The 20,298-nt window shown below is 40.3% G+C and overlaps 1 protein-coding gene across 2 annotated transcripts in view; it reads left to right on the top strand.

The window, feature by feature from the left end:
* Window positions 1–20,298, top strand: part of SPOCK1 (SPARC (osteonectin), cwcv and kazal like domains proteoglycan 1) — a 455,324-nt gene that overhangs the window by 419,933 nt on the left and 15,093 nt on the right. For both annotated transcript variants that reach the window (XM_074960402.1, XM_074960403.1), the window contains exon 7: window positions 13,953–14,069. In XM_074960402.1, coding sequence (XP_074816503.1) covers window positions 13,953–14,069 — 117 coding nt within the window. The remainder of the gene's footprint in view (window positions 1–13,952; window positions 14,070–20,298) is intronic.

Below are 20,298 nucleotides of genomic sequence, written 5' to 3'. Positions count from 1 at the left end.
GTCTTCCTCTTGCTTCTAATGTATATGTAGAATGTTTTCTTGTTACCTATCTCATGCTAGTTTGATCTCATTTTGTGCCTTGGCTTTTCTAATTTTGTCCCTACATACTTGTGTTATTTGTTTATATTTATCCTTTGTAATTTGACCTGATTTTTCACTTTTTGTAGGACTTTTTTTTTTAAGATCATTGAATATCTTCTGGTTAAAGTCTGCCTTCTTGAAATCCGTTGTCTTTATTTTGCTGTTCTCCCTCCTACCATTCCTTAGAATCATGAACTCTACCATTTCATGATCACTTTCACCCAAGCTGCCTTCCACTTTCAAATTCTCAACCAGTTCCTCCCTATTTGTCAAAATCAAATCTAGAGCAGCCTCTCCCCTAGTAGCTTTCTCCACCTTCTGAAATAAAAAATTGTCTCCAGTACATCCCAAGAACTTGTTGGATAATCTGTGCCTTACTGTGTTATTTTCCCAACAGATGTCAAAACCTTTTCATCTGCCATTCCAAATGTGTCCAATTTTTGAACAATTTCCTTGCATACAAGCCATTCTTACCCTTTTTCAGAAGTGCTCAGTGCCTGGCTTGTATAACTTCACAGCATAGGTTTGATCTCGCCCTCTGCCTTCATGCTGGTGGTTAAATATTTTAATAGCTCGAATATTTTTTAAGAAAACAGATGCTTTCAATAAATGATGATATCCATGAGTACATAAAACCAAGCCTCGCCTCTTTCTAAAGGGAATTAAAAATAAGCAAGTGCTTAGGAAAGAGTGGGGGCCCAATTTGCATCGTTTTACAGGTGTCTTCAAAGAAATGTCTTGGGAGATTTTTCCAGCTGCGTTCTATACCTTTTTGATATGGTTGATTATCTCAGTATCTAAATGACCAGGTGCTCGTTGGTGGGCTCCCACTTTTCTATATATTATTGAAATGGAATTGTTGCATAGACATAAGATAATAGCACATGTAGCAGTAGGTATATCAGCAGGTAATCGCTTTTCTAAACCTCTTTTATCTGTGGCTTCTCTGATATTCCTCTCAGCTAACTACCCTCTTATTAATCCAGCAGATATTTCCTTTACGGTTGAGTAGAAGCCTCCTAGCTTTGTCCTCTACACTGCATTATGCCATTATGGCTCCAGCATCAGAAACATAATGATCGCCCCTGCCAAAGGCACCCAGACTTATTAAAATTTAACCCATTGCGCCACCTTGCTAGTGAACATTCAGGTAAGTACCTGGGCACTAGATCATTCTGAAGGGAACGCCTCCTTCCTTTCCCAAGCCAACAATCTCTTCTGCAGCTGCATCCACAGCGTGATGCTGAGGTAGCTTCTGTGCCTCCTAAACTCTCCTCGAGAGTGGAGGACTATTGAATAGATTCCATCTAACCAGAACCAATCATCCATGCTCCTCTGTAGCTCTCCTGCTCAGACTCACCTTTGTGACTGTGGTCTACAATGAGCATTGGATGTGCCCACTCTGCACAGGCTCCTCAACTTCTGCAGAGTTCACCAGTTAAATAGTAGGGGCCAAAGTCTTTGGCCCTGCTATGACCCCTTTGTCCCACCAATGCTACCAAAGCATCGTAAAGCTGAGCTGACCGGCCAACCAATGATTCTCCTTGTGTGAGTGCCCCAGCTGGCAATCTCATTGCTCAGGACCTGGGAATTAGGATCTAGGCATTTGATCTTGGCTTCATACTGGCTTCATATATCAGAAGTGACTCCAGTGACATTAATGGAGTTTTACTGCTGTAAAATTGGTGTAATATCAGATCATATTCAGGTCTTAGAACCAATCAAGTTTTATTCTTTATTCTGTGGTTACTTCCTAAATCATAACTTGATTTTAACGTATTCTCATATACACCATGTTGCCACTGTATATTTCCTACGTTGATTCAGTATGTTTTACCTGAAGCAGTACATTTGCCTTTGCTTGATTATGGAAGTTACAGTGGTGCAGAGAGATTTCTGATTTCCTTCCAGGGGACGTTTGCAGTCCACTGGGGATCTGTGTTGTCTTATTTGCACTTTCTCATTCCATTTCTATCAGGTTTCCCAACAATTTGCAGGGAGGATTCCTGTGGGACATCTCCAAACCCCATCTCATTGTCCTTTCTAGAGTTTTGTATTTTCACATTTTAGAATAATTCACCACAAGACAACATTGTATCTTAATGAAGCCCTGGTGGTATGAGAGTTGAGACATTCAGCAGTGGCACACAAAATAGATACAAGTATATGCACAATGTAAAATAAAAAATAGCATGTGCTATTAGGGTGTGAAAAGAAGCTTAACGGAGGGGCAAAGTAGTGTCTGCCAATGTATGCTACCTCACGAGTCTCTCTCTCCATCTTGCTCAATCATAGACAAACTGGATTTATCTGTCTCTTTGCACGGATCCCTGAGGAAGTGCAGAAAGATGGGGGAACCCCATAAAATTGATGTTGTTCTCTCCAGTTGCTTCTGATGTTCTGTGTGGGTGATACACATTTTGAGCTATGTATCGACCTTCTAATACAGTTCAAGAACTAATATGTCTGGGCCAAACTTGCAGTGTTTAGGAAGTGTCCGAAGTAAGGGTTGGACGGGGGACTCTCAGGGAAGGATGTTGGATTGTGTTCCCTTTGGTAGAGCTGGCTTTTGGGGCACAGTGCACTCCGAGGAAGCAGCCAGTCCATTCACCTGACTTCAGGAAGTGCCGTTGTGACAGGGGTTGCATGTAATACAGAAGAGGGATGATTTGTATGCATGCTCCCCACCCAATACCTGCACACAGTCCGGCCCTAAATAAAATGTTTTCCATACAGTCCATATATTCCATATAGCCCTGTCAGGGAACATAAATAATCAATAGACACCTAATTGTCAGGCTACTGGAGCACATCTCTGTGTCTTTTAGGTATCTTAGTTATAAGCCCTATTCATAAACACTCTTGCACCATCAAGATACACAGAGCACAGGAGCAACCCACTATGGTCCTCCAGGTATGGATGTGGCGGGAGGTGGCCAGTGGAGAAGTGAAAGGAAATAGATTCCTCTACAGTCCAGCTTCTCTTGTTACTATTCTCTCCACTGCTTGTAAGGGCTTTTTAAAGCACAAACCTCTTTTTGTTCTCTTTTGTTTGTAATTATTCACGTTTGTTACCTTGTGCTGTCTCCAGATTAAACCAGCCAACTCTCTGGTTTCTTAAGATTTAGACAGTCAGTATAGAGATCATAAAGCAAAGATTGCTTTGAAATCCTTTTTTCCCTTTTTTTACTTTTCCTCTTTAAAAGATCATATTTTCCATTTCGCCTTTAACTTCCTGTCTTTTTTTGTGTCTGTCCTTTACTTGCTCTCGACTCTTGACCTCTTCCCAGTGAACACTGCCTTACATCTGGTTCTCCCTTAGAAATCATGCATACAGCACCTGAGAGGGCTACCTGGGACAGCTGCAGTTGGAAGTACGTTTTATATTGAGTTGCTATATTTGATATGGGCTGAAAGCTAATGCAGCTAATCCATTGGTAAAGCATTATAAATGCTGGAACTGTAAATACATATATCGCATTAAACAAACAGCTCTCATTAAAACAAATGATTTCTGTACTCTACACATAGGGGAGATATTATATTATTTAGTAAAGTGTTCACTAAACTAAAGAGAGCCAAGAAAAGGATCATCTTAATTTTCCTTCTCAAATTTCCCATGGGCTGAAACTAAAAGAAACAAATTATGAAAACATCATATTTTGTGAAAGAAAAACAGTAACCATCTGGATTCTCGTTAATTTTAGAGGTCAAACAAATACATTTGGGGGGATGGAGCATTATCAGAACAGGATACTTTTTTGCTTATAAGAAGCAATTTTATCCTTTTAAACTATTCCAGAATTCATTGATCGAAAGGACTGGTGTTAAATCAAGAATTAGTATGCTGTTTGCCTGAAATGTCATGAAAATGAGCTGTTTTCGTAGATTATTTCATTTCGAGGTGGATTTTGCCCCACCTTTCGTTACAGGATGTGGATAAGGAACTTCAGCAAGTACAATTCTCCTGCCTTTCATTGCTTTCTTTGCTTATATCACCAGCAGTTTTTCAGCAAATACTGAGTATTATGTAATATTTTAAGAAACTTTTGCAAATATTAGATTTCAACATGGGCAATTCTTTATGAAATACCTCTAATTAGTTACTGTTTTTATTGATTTCTCTGTTTATTTTTCTTTAATTTATGGCATTGGCAATCATCTTTCTGCTCATATTGAACATTTTCCACTTCTCCCCAAACACTGTCCAATTACTAATTTTACTACCTGAATTTTGCTCTCTCAAGCTGAAGACCATTTTTATCATTGAATGCTCTCTGCAAACTAGCAGCTGCCCCTTATCACCATCTACCCAACTTATTTCCAAGTATTATCATTCAGAACATTTCAAGTGAAGGTCAAAATCTAAAATTCCTTTCTTGTTCAACTTGTGAAAGTGAAGCAAAACAATCTCCTCAGGTGGGAAACAAGTTCTTCTGCTCTGGTTAACTCTTTTGAGAATTAAGGCTGGTCTACACTGAAAAGTTGGGTTGACCCAGCTGCTTCGCTCAAGGATTCTCCCATCAACCTAGCTACAGCCTCTTGGGGAAGTGGATTAACTAGAGATAGGAGAACCTCTCCCATAGCTGTAGTGTCTACACTTAAGAGTAGAGTTAACCTAAGGGCTGGAACTTTTGGAGGTAATGCATTAATGTAAAATGCAAGCACTGTAAGTGTGATAGGTGAACCCGTTTGCATAAAAGAACCAACTTGAACCTGTCTCAAATTAAACCCAGAACAAGTTGATTTCTCTGCATTATTATGATTATTATTATCATTTTATTATTTATTTTATTATTTATTGTGGCTGTGATTATTAGGTGTTATCATGAGGGACCAAAAGCATGTTAGGTGCTAACAGAAATTAGTAAGGGCAGATGGCCTGATTTTCAGAAGTGCTGGGCTCCCAGAGCTTCCATTCATTTTAATGGTTATTGGTGAGCAACACTTCTGAAAAATTAAACAGTCCTTGCTACACAAAATTTATAGTCTGAGTTCCCAGTCCTGCAAAGACTAACATATTGGCTTAATTTTACACAGTGTGAGTAATCCAAATGACTTTAGACTACTCACAGTGTGCAAAATTAAGCTTGTGTGTAAGTCTTTGCCCTACTGGGGACTCAGCATGCAAAAGTCATAAGCCAACACTGAGGGTCATAAACAAATAAAAAGGGGTGAGAAGGGAAGAGAAAGGGTTACAGTAGTAAGATCACACCAATATTGAGTAAAATGTATATGTCTGCATGGCCCCATCTAATCAGGCTTGGTTGTTTTTTAAATAAATATTAATTCAGTCATTTCTCAGAGGTGACTTGGCAGAAGTGAGGTTTTAGGAAGGATTTGAACAAGAAAAGGAGGATGATCTGACAAATAGGTTTTGGGAGGGTGAGCCAAACACAGAGCGGGAAGTATCTTTGACCACTTCTGGTACTGTCACAAAATGTCACAAGGCTTTCTGCCCGGTTCTGCAGACCCGAGAGATTCATATAATTTGGATGAATTTCAAATAAACATCCAGACTTTTTGGGTGTCTAGCTGAGCTGAACAGCCAAACCTTTCAAGGTTTTCGCATCATTAATTAATACTAACACAAAAGCTTCTGACATTAAGAGCTATGAAAACAGACAACATGAAAATGTCACACTGCGCTTCACGTACGCTTTGAAAGCGTAGCCCTCACTCTTTGTCTCTACCGTTTTATCTTGAGCTTTGTCTTATAAATGCACCAGTTTTATGCAAGCTTCAGATCAGACCCTGTTTCCTCAGCACAGTAACGTAGCTACTCGTGTATTCATCTCACAGCTTTGACTACAATATCTTGGCCTCTTCTGCTTTATTTATAGGACTGGGAATAATAAGTGACAGAAGGATCAGAGGTGGTTATCAAGATAGGTGTCATCTCTGTGGAAGGATAGCCACAGAATCCAGAGCATGCTGTATGACAACTATATCTGGGTACAACTTTGACATGAAATGTTGGGAGGGTCACAGGTGGGATTTTAAATAAAACTTTCATTTATTGGCCCGGAAAGCATGTTTGGAATGGGACAAAAACCTTTCCTTCCCAAAGTAATGGAGTATGATCCCTTTATTCTTCATGAAAATTACAGCCCTAACAATTCTTTTTTTATACTTATAAAAAAGCTTTCTGCTGTTTTAGAGAAATGTCAGCAGTAAATTCTATTTATAATTAGGATATTTGTGTCATAAATACACTGAGGCTTTCCAGTAACCCAGCCAACAAAGGCTGGGTATTTTTGAAGATAATTACCTTGTTAATGCGTATGTGTAATTTTTGCAGTTGAGCAAAACTTGGAATTTCCATCTTGCAGGAAATTCTGGTATTTTAACATTTGTTTTTGTCCCAAATCAAGATAAAGTCTCCATATCAAATTTTTCCTAGAACAAAAAGTTCTGAAAAATTTTGATTCAGAAATGTTGAAGTGTTTTGACATTCCCAAATTGAAATGTTTTATTTTGAGTCAGTTCAACATTAAATTGCATCTGCCTGTTGAGTGCAGTGCTTCATGGGAGTTGTAGTTTGGGTACCTCAGGCCCCTCAATCTTCCCTACTGGATCGGCACACTGGCCGTACTGCATGCCCCATGACACAGAGCACTCATGTGACTCCCCGGATAAATCACACGGGTCATTCAGGGAGGAGACTGTGATGCATCATGGGAGATATAGCCTGACCAAGGAGGCTGGCCCTAGGAGATAATGATGGCATGGAGCACCTAAACTACAGCTCCCATGAAGCACTCAGTACCCTATCCAAAGATGCAATTTAATGTTGAGCTGCCTGGAAGCTAAATCTTTCAGTTCAGTTCAAAATCTCAATATTTTAGTTTTGATCTGAAACACAAATATCGTATTTAAATTCTCATTGAAAAACTGAAAAACTTTGACACAACTGAATTTTTGCTATGGAAAATTTTTGTTTTTGCAGAAAGTGTGTTTTCCATCCAAAAATCATGTGGATGGAAAATTCCCAAACAGTTCTAGTAATTTCCAACAATGCTAATAGTGAGAGGAGGGAGGAATGCACACAGACAGACGGGAAAATAATAAGGCTGTACAAACTCTACAGAAGTCAGTTCACATTTCAGCATTGACTTGCTCCTGAATATCTCGAACTGAAAGAATAAAAGTAAATTGCTTCACTGTTCATCTTCACCCCCATTGTGACCATGGAGTTGAAAAACTCTGTAATGGAAGTGCTGCTATGAAAATCTGAGCACAACTGAATTACAAGAGGCTAATGGTTTTACATTCTGCTGGATTAATTATTTCTGTTTGGGGGAATAGGTATTTGAAAACAATGTTTTCTGTTTGTTAGCAATAAAACAATGCCAAACTGTTATGTAAATTGTTTACCCTTTGGGAATAAATCTTCAGTTTCAGAGCTTGCTCTTAAATTGTCTGTATAGGGACATTGAGCAGTGTTTAGTTTACTGATCTGGGCATAACATTTGGATCCCAGAATGGCTTCATTCTACTCCTGCTTCTTACACTGACTGTGGCCTGGGCAAGCCACTAAGGGTGACCACATTCTGCCATCCTTACTCAGCAAGCGGTCCCACTGTCTAGTCAGATACCACTTAAGGTGAGTAATGGTGACAGAATCTGGCCCTTAACCACTCAGTCTCAGTTTCCCAGTCTGTAAAAAATGGGGATAATTGTACAGCTCTGCCTCTGAGTAACTTGAGTATTAAAAGTTGATGTTTTTAAAGTGCTTTGCAGATAAAAAGTGCAATGATTAATGTAATATAATGTATTGGGCCTGATTCTGGCATATGTACTCAAGCAAAACTCTCAGAGAAGTCCTGTGGTTAAGGACAGTAGGACTAGGGACTTCTATGGTTGACTTTTCAAAATATGTTGGAAATTATTTGAAATGAAATCCGTCTCTTTTTGAAGAAAATGTACACCAGAGAAAAATCTCCGTCTGTGTGTGTGTGTGTGTGTTCATATGTTCGTTCTTAGGACACCAGGTTTTATACCATATGTTGACTAGTTTTGTTCACATTTTAGCTGCCGTAGATCTGGCAATGAAAGGACTTCTTCCCTCATATTGGTGCCCATCCAAGCCCCTGTATGATCAGTGTTCCCATCCATTTTGGCACTCATGTTGTTTGAACTCTACATATCTTCAAATAACAACCTGGAACCATTGGGCCTGTTTTTCTGGAAGTGCTGAGCTCCCACCATCTGAAAATCAGGCCTTGTTAAGGCATCTGAGGCAATACTCCCAAAAAACAGAGGCATCCAAAATCACTAATTACTTTTGAAAATGTTGGTGTAGGTTCATTATTTCCATCCCTGAAATGCGGCTGCATCGAGGTGAAATGCAAACAGCTTTTGAATAGTGCACAGTAGCATCACAAAATAATTTAACGCAGGAAATTGAAAAGAATACAATGTCTTATTGAAAGTGCAGGAGAAATTTGGATAGGCAGACTGAGATTATTTGAGTTGAAATTTGACCAGGGCACTGGGCTTAACGTCTGTAGATTTATGAAAAATGCCAAGGGTTCTTTAATGACCACAGATTGTCAGGTCCTTGGTTTTCTGTTTTATCCACATGATGAAGGATTATTCTTCTGCAGAAAGATTGTAATCCGCATTGAGAAGCTTTTCATCATGTTCCATGATGGATCGTCCCTGAACAATGTACCCAAAAAATGTCACAAAATATCAGGACATATATGCAAAATGTCACATAAGGCCAAATTTCATGTCTAAAAACTCCTGTGCTGGGCTTTCTGTCAAGTCATGCTGACTCTTGCCTTATGCTGGATACCAAAATAAAGTAGGAAAGGTTATAGCATTCTGCAGCATATAGCAGGGTTGTCAGTGAAGTGTAGAGGATGCATCCTCCAGAGTCCAATCCTGCAAGGTACAGATTGATTTCAGGGTTTGCTGTGCCCTCAGGCTTGCTATGTCACAATTCAAACTAAGGGCCTGCGTCTGCTCCCAGTGTTTTGCCATTCTTCTTAGTGTATGCACAACATGCCTCAGATGGCATGGGAACAGGATTTGTCTCTGAATTTGGTCTGCTGGTTGGATCATTAGCTTCCCCATCCCAGGCCTGGTATTGACAGGGACTGTGATGTGAACACTGATCCATGACATTGAATGATATGGGCAGGTTAGGGATCTTTGTGTATATGTTTGGGATATTTCCCAAAGAGGATATTTCCAGACTGGTTTAGCAAACTGGTTATGACATCTGCATAACACCAGTGTATTGAAGTAAGTGGGACTGTGTGCATCAGAAAGCAAAATCTGGCCCTTAAAATTCTTAGCCGCATTAATTTTAGAAATGAGCAAATCTGAGGATGATTTTGATTTTGCAAAAAAGAGGCTTAGATCAAAAGGACATATTATCCAAACCCCAAATGTTTGAGTGGCGAAACTATTTGGATAAGTGGTTCCCAATCTCAGGGCACATCTACATTACAAAATTAAGTTGACCTAATTTACATCGGCATCACTTGGGCATGTCTACACTTTGCTTCTTGTATTAGCAGTGCACGTCCTGTTAGTGTGGAGCATTTTGGGGTGGCTTCTGAAAGCCAGCAACAGTCAATGTAAACAACTCCGTATCTACACTGACACTGCGTCGACCTACCTACCTACGGTGACATTGAGTCTACTCTTAGAGGTGGAGTTAAGTCAGTGTAGTGGGCGAGTTAAATCGGTGGGATTGAAATTTTAGGGTGGACACTTAGAGTTAGGTCGACATAAGCTGCCTTGCGTCAGCCTAACTCTGTGGTGTAGACCAGGGCTCGCTTATTACTCTAGTTCTGTTCTGTTCCTTTTGGGTATTCGCTCGTATCGCCTAGTGCCTTTTAAAAACATGCATTCAGATGATGTGAACTGATTTGGTTAGAAATGTTTTTTTTTCCATTAAAGCTAATATAATTAGGACCCAGTTCTGCACCCTACTGAGTTCTTCCTGGGAAGTGTTGTCCGCCACCAACTCCCATCTGAGACTCAGCACCCTTCAGGATTGTACCCAGAGTCTGACAGCTGACTTAATACAACAGCCCTGAGTCCACTTGACTTTACACGTGTGTGTAAAGTTGTCTTTGTAGTTGAAAGTACATAAATCTGAGTAAGTAAAATATCACGACGGGATATTTTCTTTGATTTTTCCCTCTGACTTACTGAATTAAAGTCCATAAAGCTCTTTCTACCTACGGAGCAAGCACTGAAGATGTCAAGGAGGCATAGTGATATGTACTCAGTAGTCCAGAGTTCCAATTCTAGGCTTCCTAGAAATGAGGTTCCTAAATAAATGTTTCCTAAACTTCAGGTGTGTACCATGGGGCTATATTACTTCTTTCTAGACTACTGAATTTCTTTCCCTAATATAGTCAGTAGTCAAAGCAGTATTTATATATGGAGTTTAGAATGGAGTAGACACTGGGAAATATTCTAAAAATATAAATGACCTGCCCAGCTGTTATACTTAATGAAAACATCACTAACTATTCTTCCCTGCTGCACTTGATTTCTAATCCTTTCTCTTCAAAATTGACTTTGCAAATGAAATGGCCATGAGTGAGTGACTGTCGAGGGCGAAAGCTTGTTGAGAAAGAAAATGGTGCTGTTAATTTGAAAGCCAACATGGAATGAGTAGACCCCTTCCCAAAAACTGGTGATCCAGATAGGTACCCACCATCAGTCATGAAAAAGGAGTGACATGTTTATCTTTACAGTCCTCTCGTTCCTGTGGTACCATAATGATACCCAGACAAAAAATGACAGTCACATTGCCCCCTTCATAGGTAGAGGAGACTGAGATCTGATGGATATTGGCCTGAGACATACTGAAGGGCGAATGCAGCTACATCCTCCCTGTACTGCATCGAAACATCCCCATTGGTGCTTCAAGGGATCGAAGATCTGCTAGTGGGGAGGGAACAGGCTGGCACAGAGTTAAGGAGATGAGTATGATTTTAGCATCTTTTCTCCTAGACACTTGTAGGATTTTTATGGGTAGGTGAATACTGACCCTTTTGGCATCAACTTACCCATTTTTCCCATCCACGGTTTGGAAATGCCATTGAGGAACTAACGAGGAAACCAGCCTGCCAGGATCTCCTGACAGCATCTATGGTTCTGCAGATCTGCTGTGAGCCAGCCAGCTCTATGCAGGGGAGAACCCCTATTCCTAATGAAAGCATTCCCAGGAAGCCAAGCCTAAGCTCACAGAATTTCTTTGTCCTTGAAAGGGAGTAGCTAACTGAGTCAGGGGCCAAGTTACTCACATATCTCTAGGGTTGGACAGTTTCTGAACACTCATTACCTGTTAAATTAGTTTTTCCTTACCCTCTCAATCCTAGAGGTGGCCGTTCCTGGTCAGGTTTGAACACTGTGTCAAGGTGACATTTCATTCATAGAATCATAGAATATCAGGGTTGGAAGGGACCTCAGGAGGTCATCTAGTCCAACCCCCTGCTCAAAGCAGGACCGATCCCCAATTAAATCATCCCAGCCAGGGCTTTGTCAAGCCTGACCTTAAAAACTTCTAAGGAAGGAGATTCCACCACCTCCCTAGGTAACGCATTCCAGTGTTTCACCACCCTCCTAGTGAAAAAGTTTTTCCTAATATCCAACCTAAATCTCCCCCACTGCAACGTGAGACCATTACTCCTTGTTCTGTCATCTGCTACCACTGAGAACAGTCTAGAGCCATCCTCTTTGGAACCCCCTTTCAGGTAGTTGAAAGCAGCTATCAAATCCCCCCTCATTCTTCTCCTCCGTAGACTAAACATCCCCAGTTCCCTCAGCCTCTCCTCATAATGCATGTGTTCCAGTCCCCTAATCATTTTTGTTGCCCTCCGCTGGACTCTTTCCAATTTTTCCACATCCTTCTTATAGTGTGGGGCCCAAAACTGGACACAGTACTCCAGATGAAGCCTCACCAGTGTTGAATAGAGGGGAACGATCACGTCCCTCGATCTGCTGGCAATGCCCCTACTTATACATCCCAAAATGCCATTGGCCTTCTTGGCAACAAGGGCACACTGTTGACTCATATCCAGCTTCTCGTCCACTGTAACCCCTAGGTCCTTTTCTGCAGATTGCAATCTACACATTGGTGTAGCTTGCTCTGCTATTACCTGTGCTGTGACTCTTCTGTGGGTAGGGGACTTCGCTCCCAATCTGGATCAACAAACCAACACCTTTCAGAAGCAACATATACAGTGTGCAAAATGGATGGCTGTGTTGGAAGTCCCTTATTGAATAGTTTGGTCCCTTATTGGAAGGTCTCCATAGTGGCCTTGCATCTCATTAGTCAAAGACTTCTGCCGTTACTTGCAAAGACATAATATTATAAATATAGGGATGTGATAAATAAAAGGTGATAAATGAAATATAAGCTTGTACAGTAATAAAAGCTACATTATAGTTAATACTGCATTGCCTTCCACTATAAACCCTTGTTTTTACATACTCATTACTTTCTCAAAACTTCTTCTTTGGGGCTTAATCTTTCCTTCCTTGGATTTAGCCTCAGGGTGGAGGGGGTGATTGTTACTCTCTTTAACAGGAGAGTAAAGTACGTCCATCAGACCATTTCTGAGTTATGGAGGAGTGGGGGGAAAAATCGTCATCTCCCCTCCACCCAGAATAAAAAAAAAATTTAAACTTTCACCAAGAATGTAGAAATGGCCAAACAAAAAAATTCTTCCAACTTGGCAAGGGCATACGGACTTTTCCTTAAGCTTGAGGGGGGAAATGAATACAAAATTTACATTGTCGAAAAAGCTGTAGTGTCTCGCTTGAAAATTAGGAGCGGGCTACCTCCAGAAACAGAGCAGTTAGAAAGCAGAAGAAATGGCAAACCCATACATATCAGTGCTACTCATAATGGATTCATTCATTGCGGTCAGAAGAGCACTGAGAAGGCAAGCACTGGGACTTGTTCTTGGGCAAGTTAGTGGGAGGAGTATTACAATGTTCCGGGAATTGGAGAAGATACATTGTGGGTTACTTTGTGAGGGATATCTGACTCTGTTGCACAGAACCATGGTTTGTATTCTAAAAACCTGTTATGAAAATTTAGGATGAGTTCATGGCAAGAAAGATGAAAATGGTTTGAATCTGTGAATTCAAGCACTAAAGATAATGCAGAAGCAGGAATATTCATTCTGACAGATGGTGTCTAATGTAGCCTTTTTTCTAATAAATATTGGCTTCTGCTGGGCGTTAATCTCTTGGTAGAAATTTATGGAAAAATTAGATGTTTCTCAGTAAAAACTCATAAGGGAGCAAGTAATAGATGCTTTTATCTAGCTAACAAAAGGACTTGTGACAACCTTTAGAGATGGCAAAGCCTCATTTGCAGTAGAATTGAAAGAACATGACAGCTTTCTTTAAGAAACAGATTTCCTATGGCATTAACAATAGCCTTAAACTAACCCAAATATGGGTTATAAATTATTCCCAGTGTCCTGTTCTAATAAAATTTCTAGGTGAGGTTTTTTTTTTTCCTGTTTGACTGATGTACCTTCTTTGAAGTTCTATAAAGTGACAACCCTTACCTTAACTACTCACCTATTTCTAAGTGAGAAACTGCAGAGATGGGTGTGTGGGTTGGATTTTAAATCACAAATTACATCTACCTCTATGAAGATACTTGAATACAGTAAGAAGAAAATCCTTTCATTGTGATTTATATTTCCTTATATGTTGTATCCCTTTCCGCTACCCTTTGTCTGTCTTTTACTTCTAAACTGTTAGGCCAGGACCATGCTATGAGTAACAAAAAATGATTAAGTTCTAGTAGAAGATCCAGAAAAAAGTTAACTTGCATGATCTTTGCAATTTAATTTGTTCCTCTGTTGTTTTGACAGCTTGCACAGACAAGGAGCTGAGAAGTCTTGCTTCCCGACTAAAAGATTGGTTCGGTGCTCTTCATGAGGATGCAAATCGTGTCATTAAACCAACAAGTTCGGACACAGCACAAGGCAGTAAGAAAACTCTTTATAAAAATAAAGTTTTAGACAAGCTCACATACATTTAAAGGGCAGAACTGTCAATACAATCCCTAGTACATCACTATAGTGTCCCTGGGCCAGTATACTAATATCTGTGCCATATAACTGACCTGATCCTAAGAGATGCTGAAAATATACAGCTCCCATTGATTTCTAAGGGAGTTACAAATGCACTCTCAACCCCAAAGTGTCCTAAAAGAAGACAGTAAGACACATACCACACAAACACCCGCACACAATTCGGACTAGACAATCGGCCTGCTGTTATGGCCACAGAAGGTTCAGATACTAATAGAGAGAATCACAAACCTGCTAGCACATTATATGACTGTCGGCAAAATGGCAAACAGAATATGTGACATATACGCATTAAATGTACAACACAGAGAAAATTACACTGGGGCTTCATTTTGTTATTTCCAATTAGCCTTATATAACAGGAATTATAATAGGAAGAAAATGTCCAGAGGATAGTCACTGGCCTGGACAGATTAGTTGATGCAGAAAGGTTAGAAAATTGGAATTGTATGTGCTAAAACAAGAGGCATTCATGCAATGCGTCCCAAGTATCTAATAACACTTCACAGCACCTTCTGCTTTTGAAATCCCTATTTTTTTTTAAAAAAGGCAGCACCCTATAGGTATAACTCAAGTAATGAATTTTGATGTCCCTTACCCAGCAAGGAGGAAAAGACTCACACAGGGGTTACAAAGAAAGACCAAGTTGAAGTGAGCTTATGTTCTTTTAAGGCATGTCATTTTATGGGTAAACCTCTAAAATACATGCAGGAAAGGTACAGAGTTCGAACTCTCTGAGGGCTCGTCTACATGGCAAGTCACTGCAATGCAAACCAGAGTCTATATACAGCACACCAGCTTGCAGCATAACAACATCCTGGATGCTGCTACAACACACTGAAAGGGATCTCACAAAACTGGGTGACTGGGCAACAAAATGGCAGATGAAATTCTATGTAGATAAGTGCAAAGTAAGGCCCGTTGAAAAACATAATCCCAATTACACATACAAAATGATGGGGTCTAAATTAGCTGTTCCTACTCAAGAAAGAGATCTGGGAGTCATTGTGGAGAGTTCTCTGAAAAGACCCAGTGGCAGTCAAAAAAGCTATTAGGAACCGTTAGGAAAGGGATAGATAATAAGACAGATAATATCATAATGTCACTATATAAATCCATGGTATGCCCACACTTTAAATATTCCATGAACTTCTGGTCACCCCATCTCAAAAAAGATATATTAGAATTGGGAAAAATACAAAAAAGGGCAACACAAATGATTAGGGGTGTGGAACGGCTTCCCTATGAGGAGAGATTAAAAAGACGGGGACTGTTCATCTTGGAAGACAGACGATTAAAGGGAGAGATGATCGAGGTCTATAAAATCACGAATGACATGGAGAAAGAGAATAAGGACGTGTCATTTACTCCTTCACATAATACAAGAACCAAGGATCACACAATGAAATTAATGGGCAGCAGGTTTAAAACAAACAAAAGGAAGTACTTCTTCACACAAAGCACAGTCAGCCTGTGGAACTCCTTGCCAGGGGATGTTGTGAAAGCCAAAAGTACAACTGGGTTCAAAAAAGCTCTTTCCTTTTACTGCTCTCTTTGCATTCCCCTCCTCAGCAGGCTGATCACTTCATTAAATTGAGCTGGTTTGGTTATGCCTGTGAAGCCTTAAGAGGCATGTACATCCTCAAAGCAATCCATTTTGGGATGCCCCTGTGGCAATAAAAAGGAGCAGAGTGTGGAAAGAGATGACTAAGATGTCTTGGACACAGCAGCAGTCTAAAGAAGGTGGTCCAGTGGAGATTTCTCTGTGCTACATTAAATTTTCAAGATGCTACTGTGAGTGTAAATAAGCTCTTTGGACGTATTAAGTTCTCCTCCAGGTGAAAAAAAAATCACTCCTATTTTTTCCTCTCTTAAAAGCAAAAATAAAAGAGGGAAATCTGTACTGTTTCAAGAACTGGACCTTCAGCCAATGTAATATTTGTTTTTCTGATTTAAATTAAGCACCTTGTTTCAGGCACTATGTCTTCCTCTCTCTCTCTAACTGACAGCACCTCAGTACATAATACTAATATGAATACTGAGGGACATGCACTGAAATAAGGAAATAAACAAATTAGTAGCTAGGATCAGATTCAAATTGCTCTTCAGTCTGTTGCTGTTATCTTGTTCATAATGTTATCTTGTTTCTAAAATCTACTCAGTTGGTCTGGGAGGTTTATCTTTTACATTTGGTGAAGCTGTGTGAAATGTAAAAAAGAAAGCCTCAGAAATATTTCTGGGTTTTGTTTTGTATTTTTAGTGATGGTGGAGATTAGGCTAATTATTTTCCTGTTAATTTAATTGTTGAATAATTTAATGAAGTCACTAAAACTCAACTCATGTAAGTCACTTCTTGGAGAGTGAAAAAAAAAAAAGGCAATTTTATGTGCCAGAAGGTATATTTATTTTTAATTAGGAATTTCACATAAAGGTTTTTTGTTGATGTTGGTTTTGCATCCAGAGGAGATGGATGGTTTGGGGGTAATAATGGGATATGGAGCCTTGCACATGTAGGTCACCAGTTTGAATCCCTTCCAGAGTCATAGTGAATGGAAGTTGTTAGGACTTCGAGCAGTTGTCAGATGGAATGTAAAATGTAGTGGTCTCAGTCCAGCTCCTAGTGAACAGGTGTCCAAATCAGAAAAACCACTGCCACAATTGACACTAATTGGCATCCTTGTTGGCAGTCTCTGCAGAGGAGCCAATAAGTGAATGAGCATGAAGCCTGTGCTATACTCTGACCCTTAGTGGTGGTCATTGCAAAGTAGGGTTGAGGCAGATGGGTGGGATGATAGAGGTAAGCTCACCCGGCTGCTGCCTGATGTGTATCTTTTGTTCAACCAGCACTATATTCACTTAAGAAATGCAGTAAACAGTATTTATTTTATCCAATACATTGTCACATTTATCATAAGGCTTTAAGCCCCAGAAGTGCAATTACTTCATTTATCGTTGCTCCGGCCAATTGTCTACAGCAGTCCTGCTATAGGTGAAGTGAACTCTGGTTGTGGTGCACAAAGAGTTATACATGCTAGCAGTGACTTCCAATTAAAAGTAGTGGAGTTCTGCGAACGATTTCCAATACAGTGCCCTGAGAGTTTACCCCGCTGAGCTTTGCACTGTGAACTCAGCTTTATTTACTGAGAGTCCACTTGGTTTTAAATCTTGAACATGGGAGGACGTGGGCTTGAGTTTCAGCATTTTTGTTTTTGACTGTTGATATTGACCTGGAGAAAGGTAATTTAATGGAAGAAACTTTTATCAAGAGGCAATTTGAAGTGCAGGTAGAAACTGATGTTGTGTCTGACTTTCATCTGCATGCTGAAAGGCCATCCTAATAGTAACCTTTTCACTAGTAATAGCCATCCATCCCTGTAATAGCTGAACACTTACATACTGCTTAGTAGAGAGGCTTTGTAATAAACCTTAACCTGAAAAGCCTGATCATGTCATGACAGCTCCCTTCTTTATTTAAAACAGCAACAATAGAAAAGTATTAAACTAATATAATTAACTATCTTCATAAGTGACCTTCCATAACGGCTTCTTTGATGCAGCCCCTGACTGCGGGTCACACGAAGCAGTCTCACTCATTAGGGTTACATGAGTGCAAAACCCTGACTAGCATATGCATGTTCTGTGAGCCTTTGTAAAACTGGGGTTCTTAATGGCAGTTTCCCCAGCTATAAATTGTGAATGATACTTTCCTGCAACAGACAGGTGTTGTGGGGTTAGTTAGCATTTGTACCATGTATTGAAGATGTAAGTACATTAATTACTACTGAGGACATACAAATCCCAGCTTCTCTTTTGGGCGACCCTCCTCCGACAAGTTCAGTGTTCAGGGGCATAATTTGCTGTGGGGGAAGAGGCACAATTGACGCACACACACCCCTTCCCCAAACTTTTCATAGGTGTGTATGTGCCTCTTTTTGCCTTCTGTTATACCAATAAATTAAAAACCAGCAGGATCTTATTAAAGGGAAAAAGGCAAAATACCACATTTATTGTGAATACAGAAAGAATCATAGTGAGCAGTTAGTTACAGCTATAACATTCCATTCAATCTCATATTTAATCACACACACACACAGAGGTTCTGCAAGGTTGTTATCATAGTTACCAGCCTTAGAGTTGCTCATGCCAAGCCACTGGCCAGGTGGCCTGGACATGAGGAGGGAGCAGGGCCTTGTCAGATGCTCATCTGATGCTCCTGGAAGTTGGTTTGCAGAATCAGACCCCAAAGTTCTCACTTTTTAAGAGTCTATTTTTATAGGAATTTCTTCCTATGCCAGTCTATGGGAATTGCTTCATCATGCTGTTGCTGAATCAATCAGCAGATAGCACATTCCTGACGGCTCCAAGAAGTTATCTTGTTCTTTGGTTCTCCCATTCTTGAGGCTGTTGGGTGGATTCCAGTCTGCCCTCCGGGGGTCCTCTGGTTATTTCCACTTGACGCCTTCTTCAGCCGATGGACACTGGATTCTTAGGCTGGCACCTCCCTGATCATTCAGTTGTTATCCACACCAAGCATCCGTCCACATACATCCTCTATCTCTATTTTAATCACAATTGTTAATACAACAAAAGGGCGGGGAGTCTCTGGGTGCTGTTTCTGTTGTTAGAGTATTGCTTTGAGTCTCTGTGAATTGCTTTGAGAACAGATTCTGTCTTAGAATGTACTAACACAATTAGCAGCTTGCAAGTTTCACACATAGAGGGAGAGAAACAGTACCAAAACCCAAGAGACCTCTTAATTAGTAATACCCTGGAATTTAAACTATGGGGAATCAAACTCATTTGTGATTTTAATACAGAACTTCTTTAATATGATCCAACACTTCCCGCCCCAACTTTGTAGAATATAATATAATCAAATAATGTTCTACATGCCGACACAACTTTGCCTTCCCTTTCTCCAGAATGTTTCTGAAATGACGCCCCTGTGTTTATAGAGATTGCAGAAATGCACGTGTACAAATTGCAGATATGCACATGAATGTAATGGCGTTCATCTGGTGCTCCTGCCTGCTGCATTCTTCAGAGGATGTGGGATATTAAAATGAATACGAATCCTGTTCCCTGAAGTGTTGAAGAATCCTCTTCATCTGCAAAAGATCTAACCCAGCTGGAATGCAGATGGCTTCTGTGACACTTGAGTGCAAATGCCCAATTCCATGTGCATTTGTGGTCTCAGCAAACCCCCACACTGTGATTATTCAGAGCAATGCAAGCCAAGAGGACATGAACTCCACCTCAAGAAGCTCACAATCTAGATCAGATAAAGAAAATTCAGGGTCATATATACTACAGCACTGGGGGGGCGGGGTCAGATCTTCCAGAAATGTAGAGTTAGCATTGAGGGGATTGGTGAAAGAAGTGAGTTTTCAGAAGGGATGTGAGAACAAAGAAAAAGAGGTCATTTGGTGCACTGTCAAGTGTGATAGAAGCAAGGACAAAGATGCAAAGAAGGGAGTTGGGAGGAAAATATGAATGGGGGGGGGGGGAATGTAGGCAGAGGGAATACAAGGAAATTAGAGCAGAGCGGCAGGCGGGGCAAGGTCATGCAGGGTCTCGAAGGAGAGGGCAAGAAGCTTGGATCTAGTGTAGAAGGTGAGAAGCAGCCAATAAAGGATTCAGCAAGATAACTAGAAACAGGGCTGGTAATCTCACAAGGATAGGCTTTCTCTCAAGATTTCTGTTGCTTTCTGCTTTCAGCTAGTTTGAAAACACAGTGAAGTTAGCCTTTTTCATGGTGTTTCTGCTTCTGATCCTTCCTGAAACCAAGCCAATACACTTGCAAATGGAAAAAAAAAGAGAGGAAAAAGTAAGTTAGGGTTGATTTGTGAGTAAAGATGGGCTTGAGTTGCAGTAATCAGATGTGGACCCCAACCCCCTTTTTCTCCAAAAAATGTAAGTGGCATTCTTATCCAGGGTTTGGGTCAGAATCAAATCTAGTTTTGAGCTTGATTTGATTCAACCAGTTCATTCATTCTTCGTTGGTATTGTTCTGGTTTCCTACTGGTTGGGTTAATCTGAAACAAAGTTCACTCCATACTTCAGATAAAAGAACATGCAAGAGAGAGAACATCCTAATTGAGCAATGATGCATGTTAGGCCTGTG

Source organism: Natator depressus, chromosome 8 (assembly GCF_965152275.1).
Source record: "Natator depressus isolate rNatDep1 chromosome 8, rNatDep2.hap1, whole genome shotgun sequence".
Classification (NCBI taxonomy): Eukaryota; Metazoa; Chordata; order Testudines; family Cheloniidae; genus Natator; species Natator depressus.
The sequence above is the reverse complement of the archived record's forward strand: the minus strand, read 5'-3'. Positions and strand labels throughout refer to the sequence as shown.